Source organism: Castor canadensis, chromosome 9 (genome assembly GCF_047511655.1).
Source record: "Castor canadensis chromosome 9, mCasCan1.hap1v2, whole genome shotgun sequence".
Classification (NCBI taxonomy): Eukaryota; Metazoa; Chordata; class Mammalia; order Rodentia; family Castoridae; genus Castor; species Castor canadensis.
In genome coordinates this window covers 25951654-25977296 of record NC_133394.1, presented here as the reverse complement: position 1 = coordinate 25977296, position 25643 = coordinate 25951654, and the positions used below count along the sequence as shown (strand labels likewise).

Below are 25643 nucleotides of genomic sequence, written 5' to 3'. Positions count from 1 at the left end.
ATATGTTCAATATTCCACCAAAGCCTAGCTATTCTTGTACATATAACTTATTCTTCAGCAAACTTTGAGAAAACACTTTACTTATGATCTTCAATACTTTCCACCATTCACTCCATACTGTTTATTCTTGTTTTGCTTACTACTGCCCATGCAAGGAAACTTCTCTCCATCATTTAATCTCAATTCAGGGACCTTTTATACACCACATGTAAAGAACATTTCATTACAGTTCAAATAACAACATGGAAAGACAGATTTTCTCCTTAGAAATAAAATTATCCACTGGTACACCTTTCAGTTAGACTTGCTCTTTCTTTGTGTCCTTTCCCCACAAAATGGAGATAAGCCAATGAAATAGCCATACTTTTGCCCCATCCCATATATTCACCATAATAACCTCATCCAATATCACAGCTTTAACTTTTACCTCCAGAAATTCTAATCATAAATTAGATTCCTTTGTAGAGTTCCAGTTCCATGTTTTCAAGTATATCCTAATATCTACTTTCAGATAGAGTTAACCTCAAATCTGAGCTCAGCCAATCTGGGTTAAAATTTGGACACTGCCACTTACGTATTTAATTTTGGTTAAGTTAACCCACCTAACCTACTTACTTTCTTACTCTATACAAAGAATTGTGTGAGGTAAATAAATAATTTATATAAAACACATATAATGATTTCACTATGCCTGAACATAGTAACAATTCAATAAATGTGGGCAAGCTTTCACAATTTATTTATCCACATCCTTCTTTTCTCTCTCTCTTTTTTTTTTTTTAGCCAGCCCCTCCTCTCTATAGTCTCTAAAGGGACATCACACAATCATCAGACTCTGAGGGATCAATCTGTGCCAGTCTTTTTTTTTTTTTTCCATTTTTCTTTTATTATTCATATGTGCATACAAGGCTTGGTTCATTTCTCCCCCCTGCCCCACCCCCTCCCTTACCACCCACTCTGCCCCCTCCCGCTCCCCTCTCTTATGTTCTTTAATTATGGTAATTGTATATTTATCTAGTTATTCCATACCAAATGCTGTCTTTTTTAAACTTTGCTTTTACTGGCCCCAGAAATATAATAAGCTACCAAGCCCTGCCAAGTTTTCCTACAACATAGCATCATAGAATCTCACTTTCCCCGCTTTCCTACAAATATTCTAGTATATGTCTATTATATTCCATGAGGATTTCAACATATTCCCAACTGATTTCCTAATGTATTCTTTTAATCTTCCAATTGTGGTACAGGAAACTGTTTTATTTTTCCTGAAAACCATACATAAATCAGTTCATTCCAAAACTCAAAACCATCTATTCTTTGTTTTGTCTGATATTAAATTCAGAAATCCTAGTTTGGTATTCCAAGTCTATTACAAGCTCTTTCAATTAATCATGTCTATCTCATCAGGTTTTTAAAATAGATAATGATCTAGGCAATCTAAACTTGTGGCTTTCCCTTACTATATTTACATTTTGTACCTTCCTTACTCCAAGTGAATTGCCCTCTATGTAAAATTCATAAACTACCTATAATTCATGATGTAGCCAAAATGATATTTCCTCCATAAAATATTAATCTTATGGTCTAAAGTTCTCTATTCTTCCTGTTGGTGGGGAGGTAGAAGGATGCAGAACTTCACAGATAGCAAAATATAAAGATTGGAAAATCTCCTTCAAAATCTATGAAGAAATTTTAATTCTGAAAAATAAAAAAATGGCATAGGACAAACTGAAGATCAGAAGAATGAGTCTGTGGCACAACATTACCCTTTTCTGGATATTATGATCCTGTTTGCAGGAAATACTAAGGGATGCATGAACAACTTCTAGAACTAACAATTCAATTCATCAGGGTCATACGTTATCATACTGTAGTATAAAAATACACATCTTAATTTTATATACTAGCAAGAATACTCTGATTCTCTTCACAAGGCAGAAGTATAAGTATTTGGAGATGGGGTCTCTTAGGAAGTAATTAAGATTAAATGAGAGTATGAGGATGGGGCCTTTATTCAAAAGAATCAGTGTCCCTAAAATGAGATGCCAGAGAGTGTGGCACACTTTTTGTGCACATACAAAAAGGTCATACTAGCACACATTGAGCCATCTGCAACCCAAAACAGCAGCGCTTGCTAGACTCTGTTTAAACCTTGATCTTGGACTTACCATCCTCTAGTACTGTGATAAAATGGATTCCTATTGCTTAAGGTATCTAATCTCTAATATTTTGTTATGGAAACCCAAGCAGATCAAGACACAAAATGAAATATATATGTCCACACAAATACCTTTATATAAGTATCCATATGAGTGTTTTTCCTAATATTTAAACATTAGGAACGATCTAAGGTTCCTCAACTATTGAGGATGTTACATCAATAAACATTGAAAATTCATTCTAAGCAAAAGATACCAGACACAAAATACTATACATTATCTATTTCAATATTATGTGAAATGTCCCACAGAGACAAATATATAGAAACCAATTTGTGGTGATGAGTATGGTATGGTATAGAAACTGACTGACTACAAATGGGCATGAGGACTCTTGTTCGGTATTAGAAATGTTTTAAGATTGGATACTGATAATAGTTGCATAACTCTATAAATGACTAATAATAATTGAACTCTACACTTAAAATTGAACTCTACACTTACTTATGGCATGTAAGTTTACACCTCAATATTATTATGAGAAAGAGGCAGAAAAGATGATGATGAAGGGCAGCAGAAAGAGAAGACGAGGAACAGAAGAAGGGGAAAAGGAAAGATGTAGAGGGGGAAGAAGAAAATGGAGAGACAGAATGTCTAGGTCCTCAAAATTGGATACCTTCACTACAGTAGGTAGAAGCATATACTCCTGTTTCATATACTGAAATACTTAGAGAAACAGGTCTAATTGTTATTCTGAGCAGGGTACAGTGGTACAAGGCTCCAGTCTCAGCTTCTAGAGGCTGAAACAGGAAGATCACAAGTTTGAGGCCAGGGTGAACTACAGACAAAGACTCTTCAGTCTCAAATTAAAAAAAAAAAAAAGAAGCTATTCCCTGTGTTAAGTTATAGGAACAATAACCACCCAAATAAAGTGGGCTTTATGTAAGATGTAGGTAGGTTTCTTACACACATAGCAATCTACTAAGGCAAGCATAGCTCCGCAAGAAAACAATGTAACTTTCATCTTGTTCAGCCATTCAGTACCTCGGTGTCCTCATGTTAGTGGTCAAAGCTCGGTCACAGCAATGTGGATACTACAAGTCATTGAAAGGATATAATTGTTACCCCAAAGGAAGAAGTTTGTCTGTAAGTTGGAAATGACTTGGAAGTGATCCAAAGTTCCACTCATCTTTCACTGGTCCTCAAACACTACATAGCAGCAAGGAAAGTTACAAAATGTCTGATTGTGAGGGGGGAGGGTATAACCCAACTAAAATTGCTGTTATGGAAGAGAGGAAGAATCTGTTTTGAGTAGTTAAACACAGTGGGTGAGAAAAAGTTTATTATAATTGTGGTAATAGGTAATAATGATAATCCACACACTTTTTTTTGCGGTACTGCGGTTTGAACTCAGGGCCTACACTTTGAGGCACTCCACCAGCCCTTTTCCATGATGGGTTTCTCAAACTATTTGCCTGGACTGGGCTTGATCCACAACTCTCCTGATCTCTGCCTCCCAAGTAGCTAAGATTACAGGCATGAGCCACAGGCACCCAACATTTTTGATAACTAAGAGATGAAGTTTAAGTCACTAGCAGTTACACTGGCTCTTCTTAGGCCTAATGACAGAGTTTCTACATTAAAATGAGAAAGGCAGGATGGTTGCATCTTTAGTGTGCACAAACAGGTAGCTGGATATCAATCCTTAAGGTAAGTTAAAGTAAATGAAACTTGCAAACTGAACTTTACAAAATGAACTTGCAAAAACAAGGGCAGGACTAAATATGTAAGTGAGTGCAAGTACAGCAGAATAATTGCTTTCCACATTAAGGACAGAGATAAGCACCCAAGTTTTATATTATAAACAGTGTTATGCACATGCATTAAATAATGCTCTCAAAGGTATTTTAGCTACACATTTGGCATTTTGTGTGCTAACTCAGAGTACCAAGGTACTGTGCTCTTACACAAAAGCATGGATTGTTTCCTGACTGAGTCATAGAGAAGTATGTAAGGAGTAGTGGTGTATATTGTGGTTCCTTTATAGGCATAGTCTCTGATTACCATTTTTTCATTAATAGTTAATATTGTGATAGTTAATATTTTAATATGAAAGTGTTTCTATTGTTCTGCTTACCACAAGTGACCACTGATGCCTATTTACTCTGAGTTAAATAGTGTTCTGTAATCTGAAAGTCAGCCACATTGGTTATAAACAAATTTATTTATCTTTAGTTAAAAAAGGTTTAAATGACAGCTTCTAATTTTCAAAACGCTACAAATGCTACGAGAGATACTAAGATGCACCAGTGTCATTTCTACCTCTAAGAATTGTATTCTTAGCAAGTAACAACATAAATAAACTTAATATAGATATAAAAAGTCATGATACCCTACTCTCATCCTATCTTTCCTTCTTTGTCAATTAAAGTGTTCTAGGATTTTAAGGCTTACTGATATCAGGTGTGTACTCCCTTTCCCCTCTTTCACACACAGCTAGAAGTGATTCTTTTGTTTTTGGTTTTTTGTTTTTTTTTCTTGAATACTCAGTGTGTCTGAAGTATTTGGTACTGAATGTAAGAAATCATTTGAGGACATTCAATATTATTTCAGTCTTATTGAAAACTTTGCTATATTGTTGACATTCCTATGTTTAGTCATTCAACTAATTAAAGTCTCTGTGGACCGGGAATTGTTCTTAGAACTCATGGTATAGCAGTGAGAAATACAAGATCCTATTCAGTTGGAATGTATATTCTAGGTGAAGGAACAGAAAATAAATGCAATTTCTGGTTAATGAATTGGCATAAAATATGCAACAGTATACTAGTGATAAAGATAATGAAGGTTTGGTGGGATTTCAAATTAGAATTGGCCAGGATAAAAATCTTTCATAGAAAATGACTTTGAGCAAAGACTTGAAAGATGAAACAGAACAACTGAAATCTGGGAGAAGGGAGTGGGAGAACGAACTCCCAGTTCATTGAAATGTAACTCCAAATCATTTTCTTACTTGGTCTGTATTTTCAAAGAAATACCAAGAAGTTGTTATATGAAGGATGATGTCTTTATATTATTAGTGTTTAACTTTACTTGCTGAATCATGATTCTCTGCATGTTGAAATCACTAGTTAACCATCAGTTTTGGAAAAACATGACTTTGAAGATGAAGAGAAGATATAGACCATGACAGAAAAGTTACTGTTTGTGTCCTTATATTCTCAGTCCAATTCAGATCCTAGATCACATTTTTCTACCAGTCACAAAGATGTATTTTTGGACAGATCTCTTTCCTTTGTTTATGTTTTTCTTCTTTCAGAACAGAAAAGTGGCTTGTTATTCTCTGCATTCATTTCTTCTTTCCCTTTTCCCTTCAATTCAACATCCCTAGTCACAGTTATCTCTTTCTACTAAAGTCTAGTTTGTCCTTCCTTTTAGAACTTGTACATAATGCCTTGTAATCGTGTTGTTTATGGGCCTATGTTTAATCTTCATTAGGAGCTCAACACTCTTTGAAGATACAGAGTACTTTTATCTCTGTATTCTTCATTAATTCTTCCTCAGTGTCTTGTACTGAGCTGGTGGACAATGTGGGGTGAATGAAACAATCACCTTATAATGCTGGTCATGCTCTGTAAGACCTTTCCCACTCTTCTTCCTGAAACTTGGTGTATGTCCATTTGCTGCTCATTAACACCTTTTAAAACATGAGTATAGGAAATAAAAATAGATAAAATTCAAACAGCTCTTTTGTAACTTATTCTCAATGTTATTCTAAGTAATGATGACAGAAAGCTATGTAGTTTTTTGCCAGCAGCAACTTGTGGCTTGCCCCTTTATTGCCAGTGACTCAGTAAGGAGTCTAGTTTTCATAATAAAGCAGAGCTACAGATAATAGAACACAGGAGAGATAAGGGGAAATTTTACCACATGGAAAATGTATTTAAATATTCAAGAATTTGTGAACAACTGATTCATCAACTTTTTTAGCCAAAATACAAGTTTTCTTAAGAGATATTTAAAATATATAACTGAAGTGCTGACATTCACAAAATTCATTCTACTTATCATATTAAATTAAGTAAAAATAATTGTGTTACACTCCACAGCTATTCAACTATGCTGTGGAGTGGCTATTTGGTTATCTATCCTGTTTGTGGTCAGACCTAGTTTCTTTCTAAAGGGATTCTGCCATTTATCACTTCTAATGTCAAATCAACCTTGCAGCAGTGCTAAAATATCTATCAACCTAAGGGCTTCAGCCTTTAAGGGGCAGAAGCTAAAGGTTTGTGTGAGGCATTCTCTTTAAATTTTGTGATACAGTGCATATATTAAATCTAAACTATATATGCCAAGTTATAATAACCCCTGATTTGATTCGACAAGTCATCAAGTCATTAAGTGACATGATTTCAGCTAAATAATGATTTTAGTTAATGTTCTCATAGCAAACAGAGGCAAAATAAATTAAGGTAATTTGCGAAGGGCTTCTTTTTCAAAAGGATAGAATAAATAGGTATGGTGTAGCAGAAAAATGAGGGATTGTGCAGTAATCCAGGGTAGTAGTTGTAACTTTTCTATCCAAAGGATAGAAAAGAGAGGAATTAGTGAAGTTCAAAATCAGAGAGTGATGTAGAGCAGGGTGCTTTAAGGAAACCCACTTTTTCATTTGAGGTACACAGAAGACAGAAAACAAACACCTTGACCCTTTCTCCTCCATCCCACTCCATATGCCAGGGTCTCTCAACCTGCAGACTTAAACAGAAACCATTGTTCCAGGCACTATTCTGAAGGCTTCAGGTAAGACAAGTTAGCGTGGCCTAACTGCACCTCAATTTCCTCATTTGTGAAATGTTAGTATTAACAATAACTACCATTTAGCTCAGAAGGTAATTTAAAGATTTGGATGGACAAGAATGAAGAACTTTTAACAGCTCATGGGATATAGTGAATTATAAATAAGTAAATGTTACTTAACACTATTGGGTTTTTCAAATGAGGCTTTTTGTCAGGCTGCTTAGCAAATTGCAAGTACAAAAGCCACAAAATGAGGTTTCTTTCTTAAGGTTCAATACTGATATATCTCTGTGACTTACTGTATTAAAAGACCAGGAAAATGGAGTAAAATTCATTCTTTAATTTGTTCTATTTTTTGTTTCCTTTTCCCCTGGGAAGAAAAACACATGAAAACTCCAAATGTTTCCAAAACTATGTTAGAATTACAGTGGTAAATTTAAAATCTGAATAGGTCCCAATAATGAGCCCTTAGTGCTTCAGATGCAGGACCACTAAGCTTTCTGACTCCATTATCAAAGGTAGCCTGAAGATGATTTAGGTAGCAAAATTCACTAGCAGTATTATTACCTAGCAAATAATGACGTTGTGGTGGAGATAAGCATTTGTAAAACAACAGGGTAAAAACTTGAAAAAGGAATCCAGTTCCTCAAACAGAGAAATCTATGTCTCTATGTTATTTTCCCATCTTAGGTAGCTTGTATTAGTATTTCCTTTCATCTTTTCATGGCCACCTACTTTGTAACCTGACATCATGGCTTAAGTGCTATTTTTTCTTAAATCTTCCATGTTCATTCTATCAAAAATTATCTTTTGGTTTTAAACCACACACATATCCCTCTGTGATTTTTCAATCATGGTATCACTTAGTTTCCTTTACATCATCCTTTCTCACTAGAACAAAAATAATAGTATGTTTAGTACACTTTATATATCTTTATAATTAGAGTATAAATTTCTTAGATTCTAGGATTAAATTTATTTTGTTCATATGTATAAACACCTAATCTAGTACATAGAGAGCACATAAAAAAGTTTCCAAATATAGAAGCAATTGTAATTTTGACTTTTGGTCATTCACTGTTTTTTTGTCATTTGGGCCTTTCCTTCCCATACTTAAGCTTTATGAGGTTTTCAAAGAAAGAAGGTAAACTGCTGGTCCATTCTGTCTGGGCTCAAATGGAGGCCTAGCATGAATCTTGAGTAAGCTAAAAGGTGGTGGTTGACATATAACCTGCCCTTTTTCATTTTGACAGACATAGTAAATAAGGTTTTACATTTTTCCTTCAAAAGTAGGAATCAATGCTGCAAGAAAGACTAAAAAGAAGGACTTTGTGAATTTATTTTTTATACACACTAAGACATACCCCAAAGCATACATACACATACCTCACATATATGCATATAAACATGTTGTATGTAAACATAGTATACATACATATATACACAATATATAAATTGTCTATCATAAGCATATGTATGTGTGCATAAATAAAAATTATAATTTGTTATGAATAAATATAGAGATAAAACTCCTTTAAACTGGGCAAAAATACTAAGAATTCAAAACTGATTAAAAAGATGAGACTAATAAACACTAAGGCTTATTAAACAAGTAATTACAAAAGAGTAACAGTAGGATTTTGGAACAGCTAGAATGGGATGATGTGTCAACTTTTTATTCTTTGACCTGTAAAAAAGTGAAATTTGTGACTTTTTGAATTCCTTAGTTTTTTTCTTTCACCTGAGCCCTCTATGATTTGTTTGGTTTTAATAACATGGAGGAGTTCAGAGGACCAACTCAAAGTATTCCGTTAAACATTGCTGTAGTTTGGATTTGAACTGCCCTCCAAGGGCTCATGTGTTGAAGGTTTGATACCCAATAGTATTTGGTGGTGTGGCTTTGGAAGGTTATTGGGTCATGAGGTTTCTGACCTCATCAGCTGATTAATCCATTGATGTATTTATAATTTGATGGCATTACTTGAAAGTGGTAGAAACAGAAAATTAGGTCTTGTTTGGAGGAAATAGGTCATTATAGGCATGCCCTGGAAAGGTATATCTTGTTCTTTGCCCTTTTTATTCTCTCACTATCTCTCTCTCTTTCTGTTTCTCGGCAGCCAGGAGTTGAGCTGCTTTCTTCTGCCATGAGTATCTTCCATGATGTACTGTCTCACCTTAGGCCCTAAAGCAACCAGGTCAAGTGACCATAGGTTGAAACTTCTGATACCAAGCCAAAAGAAATCATTGCTCTTTTAACTCGTTTTGTTCAAGTTTATTGTCACAGCAAAAGAAGGTTGATATTATGTGAGCATACATTCAAAACTACAAAAATATTTTTGAAATACAAATAAAACTATTAAAAATATTCTCTGTATTAGGATCACTTTTTTCCTCAATTTGTATGACAGCTCTCCTATAAAACCTTCACACCATACATTCTGACAGAAAACATGTATTTTCCACTCTGAAATATATCTCTCATACACAATAGAATTTTAAAATATTTTTCATTTGAAAATAAATCTTAAGAAATGAGTTTAGCTGATCTTACCATCATATCATTAGTCTACCAATAGCCACATAGCAAACATATTTTAAATGAGAAATAAGTCCCTCAGAAAATAATATAATATCATGTGTTATTGAAAAAGAATAGCATTGAAAATCAAAGAAACCAGTGGCCAACTTTTTAAAGTTAATATTTGCAATGTAAAGTCAGAATGAAAACGTGCAAGCATAGAAAGATAACCTTTTAAACAATCATTTCAGAAATAAATTCAAATACCAGAGATAGTGCATCTCTCATAAGATAAAGCTTTCCTTGAATTCATTTCTACTTTTGACCTTCATATGTATCATTCTTCTATAACTGATGCTTCTCTCTAGCTGAATCCTATTTACTTATGACTCAGTGCCTTATTTACTTCGCTGATTGTATTAAGCCTACACAAATCATCAGGAAGCTTTAATTTGGTCTCCATGGGCTTTCAGTACTTCCCAGAAATGGTAACAAGGTATTTCAAATCCTCCCAAATTTAAGTACACATGTTGCAACATCAATATTATTTGCCAAATAAATTGTACTACAGATATAATTCTTATCTTCCTGTGCTAAAAGCAAAACTAATCTGGAAAAAGAAGGGGAAAAACAGAAACATTTCATTTTGCAATATTTTTTACAACCATAGCATCTTGATGTGGAAATACTCAGCCGGACAAGTATGTGACAGTGACTAGATAGATAATGTTAGACTCAGACGTATTCATGGGAACCACCAATACAAGGAGAAGGTGTTTCTGAAGGAAACATCAGAGAGGGATGGAAATTTACTAATGTACGCAGTGGCTATAAATAATAAAATACAATTCTACTATTATTATATTGCAATCAGATTAGTAAAGGAGCATGCCTACAATATAGCCATTATACAATAATGACAGCCACCCCATTGAGTGTATATTTATCTACATTTTACACATGAAGAAACTGAGTCTTAGAGTCAATACGTATATTCAAGTGCCCACAGATAATCAGCAGTAGTATAAAACACATAAAGATATAGACAGGTATCTACTTTCATGGTCCAAAAACTTAATTTCTATGCTTTTTCCAAAAAGGTAAATGCCATTAAACTTAACCCTTATATACTAACCAAAATGTAGATATCTTGAGTTTTTATTTTACAATATGGAGAATCAAGGTTTACAAGAGGAATTAATGGAGTTTTAAAAGGGCACTATATTGGGAGAATAAAAGCAGGTGATATGTATATGTAGGCCAGAACCCAATATAAGATAATAGAATAAAAATCAAGCTAAGTAGGAAAAACTATAGGACAACAGAGAATACGACACTGTGCAAAGTAATTAGCTCAAGGCTGGATGCTTACAGGCATTCAGAGAGTTTTTGCTGATTCATCCTTTTTTTTCCAGGAATATGCAGTTTTTCCTATTGCACATTGACATCTTATGTGTTCCTTTTTAAAGTGAATGTTCTAATAATGATTCTTTCTGAAAATTCCAAGATAACTCAACCAAATGCTACATGAGTACAAAAGAAATCTACTCATCATGTGATTCTCATAAACTCAACAAAACTTACCAAAGGACATGCAAAACTAAATATTAAATATACAAATAAGAAGTCAGGTTATTCTTTTTTCTCAAATTAAGCAAGTAAACTGGATTATTAGAAACTTGGGTATAATACTGATAATAGTTTGAAATACTAAAGTCATCTTTGGTTTGTCAACATGAACTTAACCTATTTTTATGAGTACTTAATGTACTCTTATTACACCTGCAGAGTGTAGACAAATGCAGGTTTTAACCTAATAAACCCCATAGTCAGTGTTCTTTTAAGACATATAGCAGATTCTTTTACAAGTCAGTGTCATAAATGACTGACTGAAACATGAATTATACTACTATAATTGTGCACTCTAGCAACAGATGCAGAAAGAGAATAGATGAAAATGGTGTGCTCTTATTATGAAGTTAGAAAAAGCACTTCAGCAACAACAGAACAAATCTTTATTTCCTTCAAACAAGGCTTTCATAGAAAGCTGCTAAACACTCTTCTTAATAAAACAAGATCCAGAGCAACATATATTGGTAAAATACGTATTTTACGGCTGAACTTATACCACAGTACATAATTGTACATAGTAAAGTAAAAGGTCTCAAAGGAAAAGGGCTGTGAAAGTATAATACAGACATCTATAAACATCTGAGTTTCAAAATTCTTACAGTATTAGAGACTTGTAAATTTAAGAGTGTAGTATTAAGAGACAAAGAAAAATCTTACAACAGCAGCAATAATGCACAGAAAAATTAGACTATGTAATCTCCATCTATATCAACACTTTGTTAAAGATAATTGTCATGCATTTCTTTAGGAAAAGGTTACCTTTCATTTTTGAAAAGTAAGTTTTTCAATAAAAAGAGTGCTTCTCTGATAGCCTGATATTTTGATCTATTGTGAATTTTCATATTTTAAAAGCACTGGACATTTTTCATAAACCTGATGCTAATTATAACTATTTTGTTTATAGTGGAATGCAATGGATCAGAAAGAAATGATTATGATAGTTATACATTTTCTCACAAATAGAATAATTTGTGATTGTATTATGTAACTCTGGCCTTAAATTCATCAAGCTTTACATTTTAGGTATTTTTCTAATATAAGCAATTATTTCAAAATGTTTTAGCTAAATCTTATCATTAAATGTTAATGCATTATGCTCTACATTCTTCCTGACAAATTCAATGCTTGTAAGAATTACATTGGATTCATATTTCTGAATTTACCTTCCAAGGGGACATTTCTTTCTTCTTTTTTGTTTTTTTTACAAACACACTCTCTTTACTTCTCCTGACTTTTGTTCCTTACAAATTCTCACCTCTTATGGGCCATAGTACATTGGTCTCAGACAAGAATTAACAATATAAACATTGGTTCGTGTTTTCATTAGAGTTGTCAGTGTCTTTTACATCAGACATTTGTACATCTTTGCTACATATAATACCTGGATATGGAGAAAAGACAATCTATAAGAGAAGAATAAGAAGGGAAAATTAGCAATAGCTCCTTTGTTAATTCCATTGAACTAGCAAAAAGCCTTTTCTGAGTTCTAGAGATTATAATCAATTATTTGGATAAGGTACCATATATTTTTTGAATTTATTTTAAAGTCAGTCACAGAAGAACTAGGAGCAATTTCAGCAATGTGAAACCTTCTGTAAGGATGAATTAAATAATGATCACTTGTATAAGGTCCTAAATCTAGAAAGTGCTCTCAAGAGTCATAAAACAGAAGAGATGAAAGTAACATTAAAAATTCATCATATATGCTCTGAATTATTCATTACTTACAATTGAGGAAATCCACAGATAGAAGAACAAAAGTGAATTATGTAATGGCAACTGTGTTGATCATCTGAATTGAAATTTTCCTAGTGTTCCATTCTATGCACATACCTAATTCATATCAAGCCCCTATCAATGCATACCAATCTACTAACCTTTTCATTTACTACAGTGTTTATGGAATTCCTAGAATACACTGTGTTATCTAATCAGTGTGTATGTATATATTTATGCACATGTAAGTATACAGAAGGCTAGAATACGTTACCTTGTGTGTGTGTGTGTGTGTGTCTGCCTATCTGTGTAAAATTGGATAGTAGATATAAAAAGAAAATCATTGGACCAGCCATCTGAAAGTCTTGGTTTGGTTCTTTTTCTGCTAAACACTTACTTGGTAACTATAAAAGAAATTACAAGAATTTCTTAACTTCTTTGGGTTACAAAAATTTGTTATATGTAGTGAAAATTTCAAATAGATTCACAGTTTTCTACCCTTATACTTTCTGAGGTTCATATATATATATATGAGTTTTATACTTTCTGAGGTTCATATATATATATATATATATATATATATGAGTTTTTTTCTCTTACATACCTTATAGAGGGGAAAAGCTATCTTTCAGTTACCAAAATAGCCTACCAAAAATTTTAAATAATCATCTGGAAAATCTCCTGATTTAAATTATGAAAAATACCTTGACATTGGTTAATATCTCCAAACTCAGTATATAAAATAAATCACACTAGCTTATCTAAAAATAGACTCAAAAATATAGGAAAAGTAAAATTTTGAAAGTAGGTATTGCATTTACAAAGAACTTTTGTTAAAACATTTTTATACTGTTCAGTTATACACAAGGTCTAAGGTTAATGTTATAACATGAAAGACACAATAAAAAAGTCATTGCTCTTCTGAGAATGGAGTGTAAGCACTGTTTTTGAACAGAGATATCTCTTTAGGAACTCACCTTAAAAAGAACTATTATTATCCAAATTATAACCAAATCTATAAAAGAAGATTTAACTAATACCAATACCATCTACGGGCTAAATAGCCTGTTTATTGGTAAATCCCCCTCTTTCTTAGTAAGTGTTGACAATACAAAGAAAAAAAATAAATTTCTGAAAAAAATCAATTCTTAATATTGCAAGTTGGAAAAAATTCTAACAATAACATAAATTTATGGTTTCAGACTATTAGGTTTAATTAATATGTTCTAATCCTTACTATCATTAGTTATACACCAACTATATACATGCTTGAAAAAGATGCAGAGACTAGGGAGAAGGGAAGGTGATGGAGAGAGAGAAAGGGATGAAGATCAAAACCATGAGTTTCTCAACCAGCAAAAACTCTTGTTCCTTCCTATTATTGCTTATACTCTCTCTACAACAAGATTAGAAATAAGGGCAAAATAGTTTCTGCTGGGTATTGGGGGGGGGTGAGAGGGAGGGGGCGGAGTGGGTGGTAAGGGAGGGGGTGGGGGCAGTGGGGAGAAATGAACCAATCCTTGTATGCACATATGAATAATAAAAGAAAAATGAAAAAAAAAAAGCCAAGTGAAACTGAAACAAGATAAAGTCGAATAAAATTGCATTTATTAGTCACACACACACACAAAAAAAAACCATGAGTTTCTGTAAGTTCATTAGGGGTGCTAATGTGTAAATAATCAGAGTTTTATCATTTGAGTCTGGTTCTACCTGGAAGCGAGGCGGGTGGGGGAGAAAGGGAGGGGGCAGGTCGTAGGGGGGAGAAATGGCCCAAACAATGTATGGATATATGAATAAATGAATAAAGGAAAAAAATGCTGGTGATTTTTAGATTCTCTTTTATAGATTTTAACAGTATCACAGTGAGATGCGATCATAAAAAAATGGTCCTCTTGATGATACAATTAACATTTTCTCCTAAATTACCTTCCCATAATATTTAAGAAAATAGTACATCTGAGTTACTTCTTGCTCTCTTTTAAATCGAATATTTTCCCTTCTTTTATTTCAAACCCGTATTACAAAGAGCTTTCAAAGTAATTATTTTTACTTCTAAAATGAACCAAAATCCTTCTTGATATTGAATGGGGAAGTAGATTATCTCCAAAGCTTGCTGGAAGTTGTTTCAGGTTCATTACTCAGAGCAGACCATCAAAATAACTGGCTCAGAACATCCTGCTAGTATCAGAAATGATCAGACAAACTGTCAAGCTCTTTCTTCCTTCTTGACAAATATCTTGTGGTCTCTATCGGGAAACTTATTTCCTGTCTCAATTTGCTTTCAGTGTCACAACTTCTTTCAAGTCCCTATAGTTCTCCTGAGAGATATTTGTTTCTAGAATTTTACTGGAAACACAGTGGTTATACAAAGAAATGTGAAAAAGAAAATCAATGTAGTATCTAAAAAAATGTCTTCACCTTTCAAATAAAAGGTTTGAAGGAGATATTTATTTTGAGTTCATAATTCCCTTCTACCAGAGTTGCTGCTTTTATTTCTTTATTTCCTACTACTTTTCAGTCAAGGTGGATTTTCAAAAAACACTCGTATTTTAGCATGTCTTCTTCAAAGTTAATTCAAACATCTGCTAAAATTGACATAGAATTACTCAGAAGATAGTCACAAAAATAAATTTTTCCTCACATTTTTCTTGTTCTCATTCTGGTCATTAAACCTTTGGGTTAAGAAAGTGATCATAGAAAGTTCTTAAAACTGAATAGCATGATTCCTAGCGAATATATTTTTAAAAATTATTGAGTATCTTCAAATTCTCCTTTATTATTTTTCAGATTCCTTCATGAACTTTAACATTAGAGAGCTTAAAAATATTTCCATAGAAAATATATAAACATGTTCATTATTCAAATTTTCAAATTCCCAAGATAATTATGATTTCAAGTGCAAATCATTGGATGTTTATATCCATCTGAAATTTGCATTGATATTTAGTTATTAAAAATTAAAACATCAAATTAATGTAAGCTAGATTATTTTATTCTTTGTAAAGATGGCTTTTTCTTAAAACAATTCTGTTTTCTATTACAATGTCTTTATTCTACCCAATTAATAATTTAAAAAAATCCTTCAGACAATCCTTCATCTTATTCATTGTCTGAAAAAACATAAATTTCAACAGTAGCCAGTGCTACTGATCAAAAGTAAGTTCCAATTAAAGTTATCTACATATCAAACAGATATAATAATAGATGAAAGAGATATATTTTCCTGACATTTAGGTTTCTTTTGTTGCCCCTTCAATGTTTGTCTTTTAAAACTGTTTCCTGACAAACATTACTACATCTAAAGTGGTGCCCACCATTCTTTTGCCAAATCCTGTTTACATTTTTAGTGAATCAAATTCTTCATTTGACTAAACTAATTTTGCAGTCATTATCCTTTGTCTAACCACATTATTACAATAAATTATAAAACAGATGAGTGTCAAAGTCTGTGCTGCTATAATCTTGCATGGGAAATTTACAAATAAAAATTTATTGCTCACAGTTCTGGAGACTGGAAAGCTCACAATCAAGGAACCAGCAGATACACTGTCTGGTGAGAGTTCTTTTTCTGGTCCTTAAACTGTGTCTTCTCATTTGTTCCTTCATCTGAAGGGGCAAACAGGCTCCCTAATCCTCCTTTGTAAGGGTACTAATACCATTAATTAGGTATTTCCTCCTGACCTAATCACCTTCCAAAAGCCCCACCTCTAAATCTCACCATTATAGGAATTAGTTTTCAACAAAGAAATTTAGGAAGAACACAAAAATTTACAACATAGCAACTAGCAACAATTTCATAAACAATGAATTCTTTACCAAAGAAGGAGCCAAACATTTAATAAGATTAAGAGCATCAAACAAAGAATTCCACCACTCTAAGATTTTTCAATCAAAAATTTCAATGATAGGCATGATCATTCCAGTGTAGTAAAAATAATTTGTATTATTTTGTGTCAATGAAAACTTTTCATTCACTCAAATGAACGGAGAGAATGGAGGATGGTGCTTTAATATTTTGAAATTTGTATAGCATAAAAAATTTATAGCCTAGGTCATTACATTAGTATCCCAGTACAAAATCTTTGATTTGTATGTAGTGTCTAAAGGTTTTCCTCATAGCAATACATTTGTCATGAGAACATGTGAAATGTTGTTGCAACAACACCCAAAGGTCCCAAGTGAAAATTATGATAGAAAGTCATATTTTTAAAGAGGTGGTTCATTTATATTAAAAAATTCATAAAATGCCATCAAGCTTCCCATTGTAAATATTTATGCCTATTTCATCTTATATTTTGATTAAAAAAAACCATTATGTCCTATGAGGCTGTGAAAAAGTAGAGCATGGTCTTAACATTTATAGACTAGTGCTCTCAAAGGAAAACAATACTCAATTAGCAGCAAGGAAAGATGAATGATGTCCATGTTTAACTGCTTGCTTATGAACCTAATTTCATTGTCATTGGAACTGAGCAACATAAAAAACAATCAAAATAAATAGTAGGCTGCTGATGGACCTTACCTTCTTGAACTGCTTGAAAAGGGTTGTTGCCATCAACAAATGTCACTGAAAATGTGATTTTCTCAGTCTGTAAGATTTCCTCATTCTGATTGAGGTCACCAACTGCTGTGCGAAACACCTCATCATCCTTTTTGGCAGATTCATCAAAAATTGCTCCTAGAAAGAAGTGAGTGTTGCCATTAAACAATAACGTAAGTATCTGTCATACCCTTTGGAAATATGGTAAAAGACTTACACATTTGAAAAATGTATAGTTTCATTTAAAGCATGCACTTTATTTATTATGGAAACAAACTGTACTGGAAGGGTTATGATAGCTGAGCAGGAATATATAGTCACTTCTTCCAAAGACAAAGTGTTATTGCAGGAAGAGCACAGGGAAGACAATATAACAGGTATAAAAAGGTTTTGCAGGACAGCATGGCATATACATTGGAAATCTTGTATCATAAGGTCTTTAGTTACTCATAGTTTGACTTGCAGAATTTTTTTCTGAGAAATAGAAGATACAGTCTGGAAAATTTCTGAGTGTCCACAAAATATAAAAGAATAAAGCTCTTATGATCTTATTTTTTTTGCTTTTTATTTCTTCTTTTATCCTTCCTGCCCCCTTTATTTTGAAGAGGGGTTTTATTACCTTTTATAGGAGTAGACTCAATATTTATAGAAAAGTTAGGCATATACAAATCTCTGAACTGAGAAAGGAAGAAGTACTTTCTGAAAAACTAACTCAAGTGCTTGGAGATCTCTGTGGCTTTTTTCACACAAATACAAAAGTGATAATGACAAATATAGTGGTTCCTTTTTATTGACTGGTTAGCCACAGTATATTGGTTAAACATCACAGTTCTCAGAGCAAATGGATTGATTTCAAATGCTGATTCTGTCAGTGGTTAAGTATATGACCTTCAGTAAAGTACTGAAATTCTAAGCCTCACATTCATTATGTGTAAAAAATGACAAGAATAATATCTATTTCTATTAATTGTTATGTACATTAAATGAGAATTGTAAATATGTTATGAAAATTAAACAGCAAGTTCTCAATACATGTTAGAATTTTAAAAAATAGAGCACTGTAATTTACAACATGGATTAAACTAGAGAACATTATACTAAATGAAATAAGCTAGACACAGAAAGAAAAATGCTACGTCACTTATATGTGGACTCTAAATAGTCAAACTCAGAATCAGAGATTAGAAAAATGGTTGCTATGGGTTTTGGGGGAAGAAGGAGGGAGATGGAAGTTATGGAAGTTATGTAGTTATGCAGTTATGTAGGATGAAAAGTGTAGAGACTGAATGTATAGAACAAGGACTATAATGATACTGGACACTGAAACAAGTGTTGAGAGTAGATTTTAGGTATTCTTACCCAGAAACATATGCACCCAAAGGTAACTATATAAAGTGATGAGTGTATTAGCTTGCTTGATGATAGCAATCATTTCCTTACCAAGTATATATAATAAAAGTAAGTAAACAAGTACTATAATTCAAACATGGCTTAATTCTTACATTAATTTTTCAGTATCTCAGTTCTTTACATTATTATATCTATCTATACAGTTCTTTACATTATTATATCTATCTATATACTATTAGATACAGATATGATTATGGAAATTAAGATTAAATGAAGTAAGCCAGGCTCAAAGGTCACATGTTCTCTCTGATACATGGAGGATAGATCCAAAAGATAAACATATACACAAAACCAAATATGACTGCATACAAACTTATATGTAGAACATGTTTGTAATAGCAGAACTACTCTATGGAACTCAGGGAAGGAGGAAAAGGAAAAGAGAATGATACGCCATCAACAATATCATAATAGATAAGATCTGTGAAGGTAGAGGATATAAAGATATATATTGAAAGCTATTGAAAAATGGGATGGGAGTTAAAAGTCTAAGGAAAAGCATGGAAGGGGTTGAACAGACCAAAGTAAAATTGACTCACAGTGGGCACACATTGAGAAATCCCTTGGAACATCAACTTAAATATTAATAATGAAAGTCAGGACTATAAAATAAATATTGTGAGGGTGGCTACTAGTGGGAGGGGAGAGGGTGAATGAAGGTGATTTAGGTGAGGGCATATGGTGGATGGACTTTAGATACTTATATGAAATACAACAAAGAAACCTCTTACAATTGTGTTAGGTGGGGGTGGGGAGGAGGTCGAGGGGGAGAGTCGTTGGGGGTAAGCTAACCAATGTACAAAATAAGCCTATTTTGAATTGTCAATGAATCCCCCTATACAATGAATAAATCCTAATTTAAAAGAAGATTTAGTGCAAAAAATGTGCCACATATTCATTATGAGAAAAGCTTCACAATAAGAGCCAGAGCACTGGCCTTCCCTCTAATGTCCTTGCTCCTAAATCACTAGTAAATACTGTCTTCAACATTGTATGTATGAAGTATAAAACTTTTTCATGTGGACTTTGAATTTACTGCAAATCTGAGGAACTCTCCTCCATTTCATTATCCATGGCTTATTTGTGCTATTCTGACTCTTTTAGTTGTAAGCAGTTCCTCATTTGTGGTTGTTTACATTTTAGTTATAAAAATTTGATCAATTAAAAAGAAGTATATCTCAGATTAAATAACATAATAAAGAAGTGACTATATATACCTATCAAATACATATCTATATGCGCACAATTATGTTTCTTGACTAGTTTATTCGTTTTATTGTGTTATTATAAAAATTGTACATATATGAAGATAGCATGTTTTAGATGTCTAAATGTGATTATAAGCACATGTAGAAAGATAGCCTATATGCATACACAAATGCATATCTAACATGTATGTACTTTTCACAGAAACACATATGCATACATAAATGCAGACATTTCACATAACAATTCAGTTGACTTTATACAACTGTGATTAAATATCTAAGCCTTCTAGTAAAAGACAGATAAGGATATTAAATATATATTATTCAACACATGAGTCAATGCACAATAAAACAAGTATGAAACATGTCAGGTTCTAATGTCACAAGTAACCTTTCTATCCTGAGATGACCTCACCTTGGAAACTGATCTCCAGGCGGCATAATGTGAGAAACTTACTTTCACTTATCCTGGCTCTTATAGATTCATGGTGCCAGTGCTTAGACATGTGCTCTCTAGTATCTATTTTCTATGTATTTTGAACACTTGTACATGGTGGCGTATATTAGAGATGAGAGTTAATAATTTTAATTGACATAGAAATAGATCATGTCCAATTATCTTATTTGTTAGCCAGAATATTAGTAGTTTACTAATGTAACCAAAGTGATAATACACATTTTATACTTTTGATCTATCCTGTCATTTGTGAAACATGTAGAATTATACTGTTTAGATCAAGAATTTGTACAACTATTTACACAATGTTAGATTTATCTTCCATATTTAAGCCTTCTTTATGAAGACATATTTAAATATGTGATAACTCTGATGCAAATATAGACTAATATAGAATAATGTAATACTATCAGATTCAGATATACAACTTTCTTTAGTAGTTTCTAGGAAGCAAGATATAAATTTCCTATAATTGGGCTAAAGTAGCCAGTTCATTTTAAACCAGATAATCTAAATGTCTATCACAAAGAAGTGATGTGCATTGGTATAGAGATGTTTCAGCGTGCCATGGATTCTAAATGTGTCTTTTAAAAGGAGGGTTTCTCACTAAAATAATTTATTTCAAAAAGTCTAAGCTAGATATGGTGGTGACATCTATAATCCCAACACTCAGGAGGTGGAAGCAGGAGGACCATGACTTTGAGGCCAACCTGGACTACAGAGTGAGACTGTGTTTCAAAAACAATTCTGGCAAACTTAGATAAGTAACACTGTCTACTCAGCATTCAGGAATAACATTCATATCCCCTCTCTTGTATTTTACATAAATGGGTCATGATTGGTCTGTTTTTCTCTATTTCAACTAAAGTGACTCACTTCTTTCCTGTTATCAGAAACCAGTACATCTGAAGGACTATTAATTTTAACATTAATTTTTGTTCTGGTGTCTACTTATAACTCTGCTCTTTTATTTTCTTAAACTTCTTGCATGAAATGACTAGACTTCTTTTCATTCTAGACTGATTCGTTATACAATAAATGGTGCGAGAACTTTGCTACACCTTGGCCTCCTAAAGAAATTATAGCTGAAATACAAGATATTTTATTAAAAATTTAAAAAAGGAGGGTTTCTAATCAACCTTATTTTATAGCAGGTGATGCTACTGACTTCTGCAGAGTATTGTTAATACATTTTTAATGGAAGCATTTTACTGTTACCTGACAGAACACTTAATATTGCTTTAAACATTAAGCCAGGCTTAATAAATGGTAGAAACCTGCAGAAATGATAGCATATTAGTCAATTCGGTCCTGAATTAAGATATACTGAAAAGAAATGCACAAAAGAAACAGTTCATCTTTCTGCTAACAGAAAGGAAGTACGCAGGAGAAATAGTTTATCTTATTGCAAACAGCATAACCAAAGAACAGGATATCTTAGCCAACATTTCAAATCTCAGTTATTTATTTTCTTTTTCCTTCAGCTATAAAATCTCCTCTTAAATTGGCTTTGTACCAACAGAGAGTATGGCAGCATTTTGTATGAAACAAATCATTTTGAATAGAACCCGGTCAGTTTCAGAGGAAGAATCTTGGTGATGGGGTCCTTAATTTTATGTACTTCTAGTAGTCTCAGTCACATCAACTGCTTATCCTTTATGGTTGCTACACACATATTACTAATCTCATCCAATGCACAACATTTTAGACTTACTTTTATCTGAATGGTTTCACAAATGCAACAGTCATAACTGCATAACTAACAAGACGATACAGTACAAATTTCCTTTTTCAGCATTTTATTAGCATATTTTTACTGTCAGTTTTATTTCTAACCTTGGGGTGGAAAGAAAATTATACTTTTCAAGATGACATGATTCTTCTACCACTTGCACATCATAGATACATACACCCATGATGTTTGATCAACAGATTAAATTCTGTATACATTTCCCATCGACTAAACTGGATGGAAGAATGATCAAGCAATAAGGCTAAAAATAAAACTTTCTGAATATCGATATTTTACAATTTATGTTTAGTTATCTCCATTCCTAGAGTTTGATATTTCTGTTTCTTCCACTGGAGGAGAAAATGTTTCTAATCCTTATAACAAAGGGTGACATATAGTCAAATAGATGATTCTAAATGCAACCTATCATGTTTACTTATGTTCTTCTACCATTAGGAAGGTCATTAAGTCTATGAGTTTGTATTATGTATTATACCATTGATTATAATTTTCATAAGACCAGTAGGCAAATTAGAAACATATCAACAAATATCAAATTTAGGCAAAAGTAAATTTGGAAATGTAATTATCATTTATGATAATCTTAGAACCCTGCTGACATCTCAATTTTAATTATTGTGACATATCATGTATAAAAGTATTGATTCAACTGTTTATAAGAAAATGATAAATTATTCTATAATACAAAGTTATAAAACAGAAGTAACTGAAAAACCACAGTACTTTATTTCTGTTATTTTATTTTTTAAATTGTTTTTCTGGGTGGGGGTACATTGTAACATTTACAAAAATTCTTACAATATGTCATGCTTGAATTCATCCCCTCCAACATTGTCCTCTATCCTCCTTTCCCCTCATTCCTGGAATAGTTTCAGGAGGTCCCATTTTTCCATTTACATATCTGTGTACACAGTATTTGCACTCTATTCACCCTCTTACACCTTTTCCCCATTACCCTTCCCCTCCCACTGGTATCATTTTCCCAGATAGTACCTGTGTGTGGATGTAGAGTTTATGTATTTAGAACAAGACAGTACTTTAGACCATAAAAATACTTTCACATAAATTCACATTTGCAAATATGCCTGCTAAATAAAATACTTATAAGAGCACAAACCTAAACAACTCAGTAATTCCTAATACATTGTAATTTTTTGCACTTCTGTGTCTTTATTCATGGTGTGGTCTGCACTATAGATTCATGTCTTGTTTCATTAGCAAAATATCATTCCCTGGGTCATAGAAACTATTTTTATACCTAGATATTCAAGAAACATTAATTGATTAACATTTGTCTAAGTTAGCCATAAGAGTGTAACATAGGATACCAAATTCAGATATAAGAATAAGACATGCTATAACTAAAACTAAATTAAAATAAAACTAAGCTTGCAAATGTACTTGCATGTGAATTATCACAGATATTATTAGAACTCTAGAAGAATGAAGTTTTTCAGCAAGGTAGTAATCACACACTTTTATTTTTAGTTTGAATATTTAAATTCCTTTTGTCTTATAAATATCATAGAGTAGCAAAAGAAACACTGTTTAGCTGGTAAGAGACTAGAAAAAGAAAATGTCACCATTGAGCTCAGACTTTCCTGTTAAAATATTGGAAAAACTTTTGACATAGCTTAAAGAAACTTTTCCACATGAGGAGTCAGCAGAATTACTGAAAGAGATCTATCTATCTATCTAGCATTTTGTATAACTAACATAACATAAATTTTAAATGAATTATTCTAAAATGCAAGCAACTATCAAAATTTCTACCATGCCCTTGAACAGTTTATCATACATGTAAAACTCATGTGGGAAACAACTGCCTCAATATAACTTCACTCAGATTTCTTAGTTGAAAATAAAACAAAAAATACCTTTTTTCCAGTTACAAAGTTCAACTTTAATCTCTTAACTTTGCCTAAATATATAAATTTTTTAGGGTAGTAAATCTACTTTTTTAAAAAAAAAATTAAATGCAACATAGTTGGTATTACATGCTGTGAAATTTAAACTTCAATTTTTTTGAATCAAGACTGATCTCTCTCTCTCTCTCTCTCTTTCTCTCTCTCTCCCTCTCTGCCTCCCTCCCATCACCCCATTCCCATGTTTCTCTTCTCCTATGTTTGCATATGATTTTCTTCTTCACATTTTCTTCTTTCATCCCATACATCATCCACATGGATTCTTGCACTCATCCATTCAAACACCTACCCATGTCTCTGTTCCTCAAATGATCCAATGGCAGAACAATTGACATTTATTACATGTTGAATCAGATCACAGCAGAATTATGACACATTGTTAAGACAATGAAAACAGGCAATCCCGTGCTTTTTACAAACATAGCTGAAAGAATTTTAGAGATGGTGTATATATAAAACTTTTCAGAAATGGAAATGAAAAGATTTTTAAATGATTTACCCCAAGTTATACAGCCAAAAGTTATGAGTGGTAGAGTAGGAGAATAAGTTTTTTGGCTTCAAGTTTGCAGCTGTTTCTTCCATGTTATAATTTTTCATTTCAATTATTTTTGTGGAGACTATACATATATATCTGTATGTATATACATATACATATATATTATGTCTTGTGTGTATGTGTATATTTATATATATGTATTGGATAACTGGTGATTAGGATATCAAATTCATTAATTATAAGACTTGGTGGATTTAAAACTGGTAAATCATAGTAGAAATCTGAGTGCAAGACTAGCCTTGCATAACATTTACTTCCTTTGCCTTAAAAGCCTCAACAATTCTAATGTAAGAGTTTGAAAGAAAGAAGAAAGCACAACTTTTTGCCTTGAGGCAATTTATTGGTCACAGCTGGATTTACAATTCTGCATAGTTATTCAGAATTGTTAAATCATCATCTTTCTTTACTGCTTTAGATGCTACTATTCACAAATGGATTTTTATATAATTTTAGCAGTGTACTGTGCATACACATTAATTGTACTGTGAGCAGATATCCAAATCAAGAGATTTATATTTTTCCTCTACCTTTCCCACTACTGCCAGTGGAAATTAAAAATGCATTTTAAAAGGAGGGCAAGTAATCACAGATGTTACAAATATGCAAAAAAAAAAAAACCAGCTTTCTCCTTTACTTCACCCCTAGTTTTACTGCTTTTTTTAAAAAATGGTTTTAGATGTTCAAAAATATTAGACAGTAGGAAAAATTATATAAGAAGGGAATGAGATTAGCATTTCCTATATCACTTTGTATTTTTACATAAGCAGAGAGTCAAGGTGCTATTTTACTGCAATATTATGAAAATGGAGGTGAAAACACTGATTTTATGTGTATATATTTATACACATGTACACAAAAATATATGCACACATTTACATATACAATAAATGCATTTGCTAATACTCTTGTAGGCATGAAATTCTTCCTTTCTTCAAGAGGCATATTTTCATCCGTTCACCTTATCTAACC

The 25643-nt window shown here is 32.6% G+C and overlaps 1 protein-coding gene across 2 annotated transcripts in view; it reads right to left on the bottom strand.

The window, feature by feature from the left end:
- The window catches only part of Grid2 (glutamate ionotropic receptor delta type subunit 2), a 1442266-nt gene that overhangs the window by 1156597 nt on the left and 260026 nt on the right, over positions 1–25643 (bottom strand). For both annotated transcript variants that reach the window (XM_074041373.1, XM_074041371.1), the window contains exon 2: positions 17348–17503. In XM_074041373.1, coding sequence (XP_073897474.1) covers positions 17348–17503 — 156 coding nt within the window. The remainder of the gene's footprint in view (positions 1–17347; positions 17504–25643) is intronic.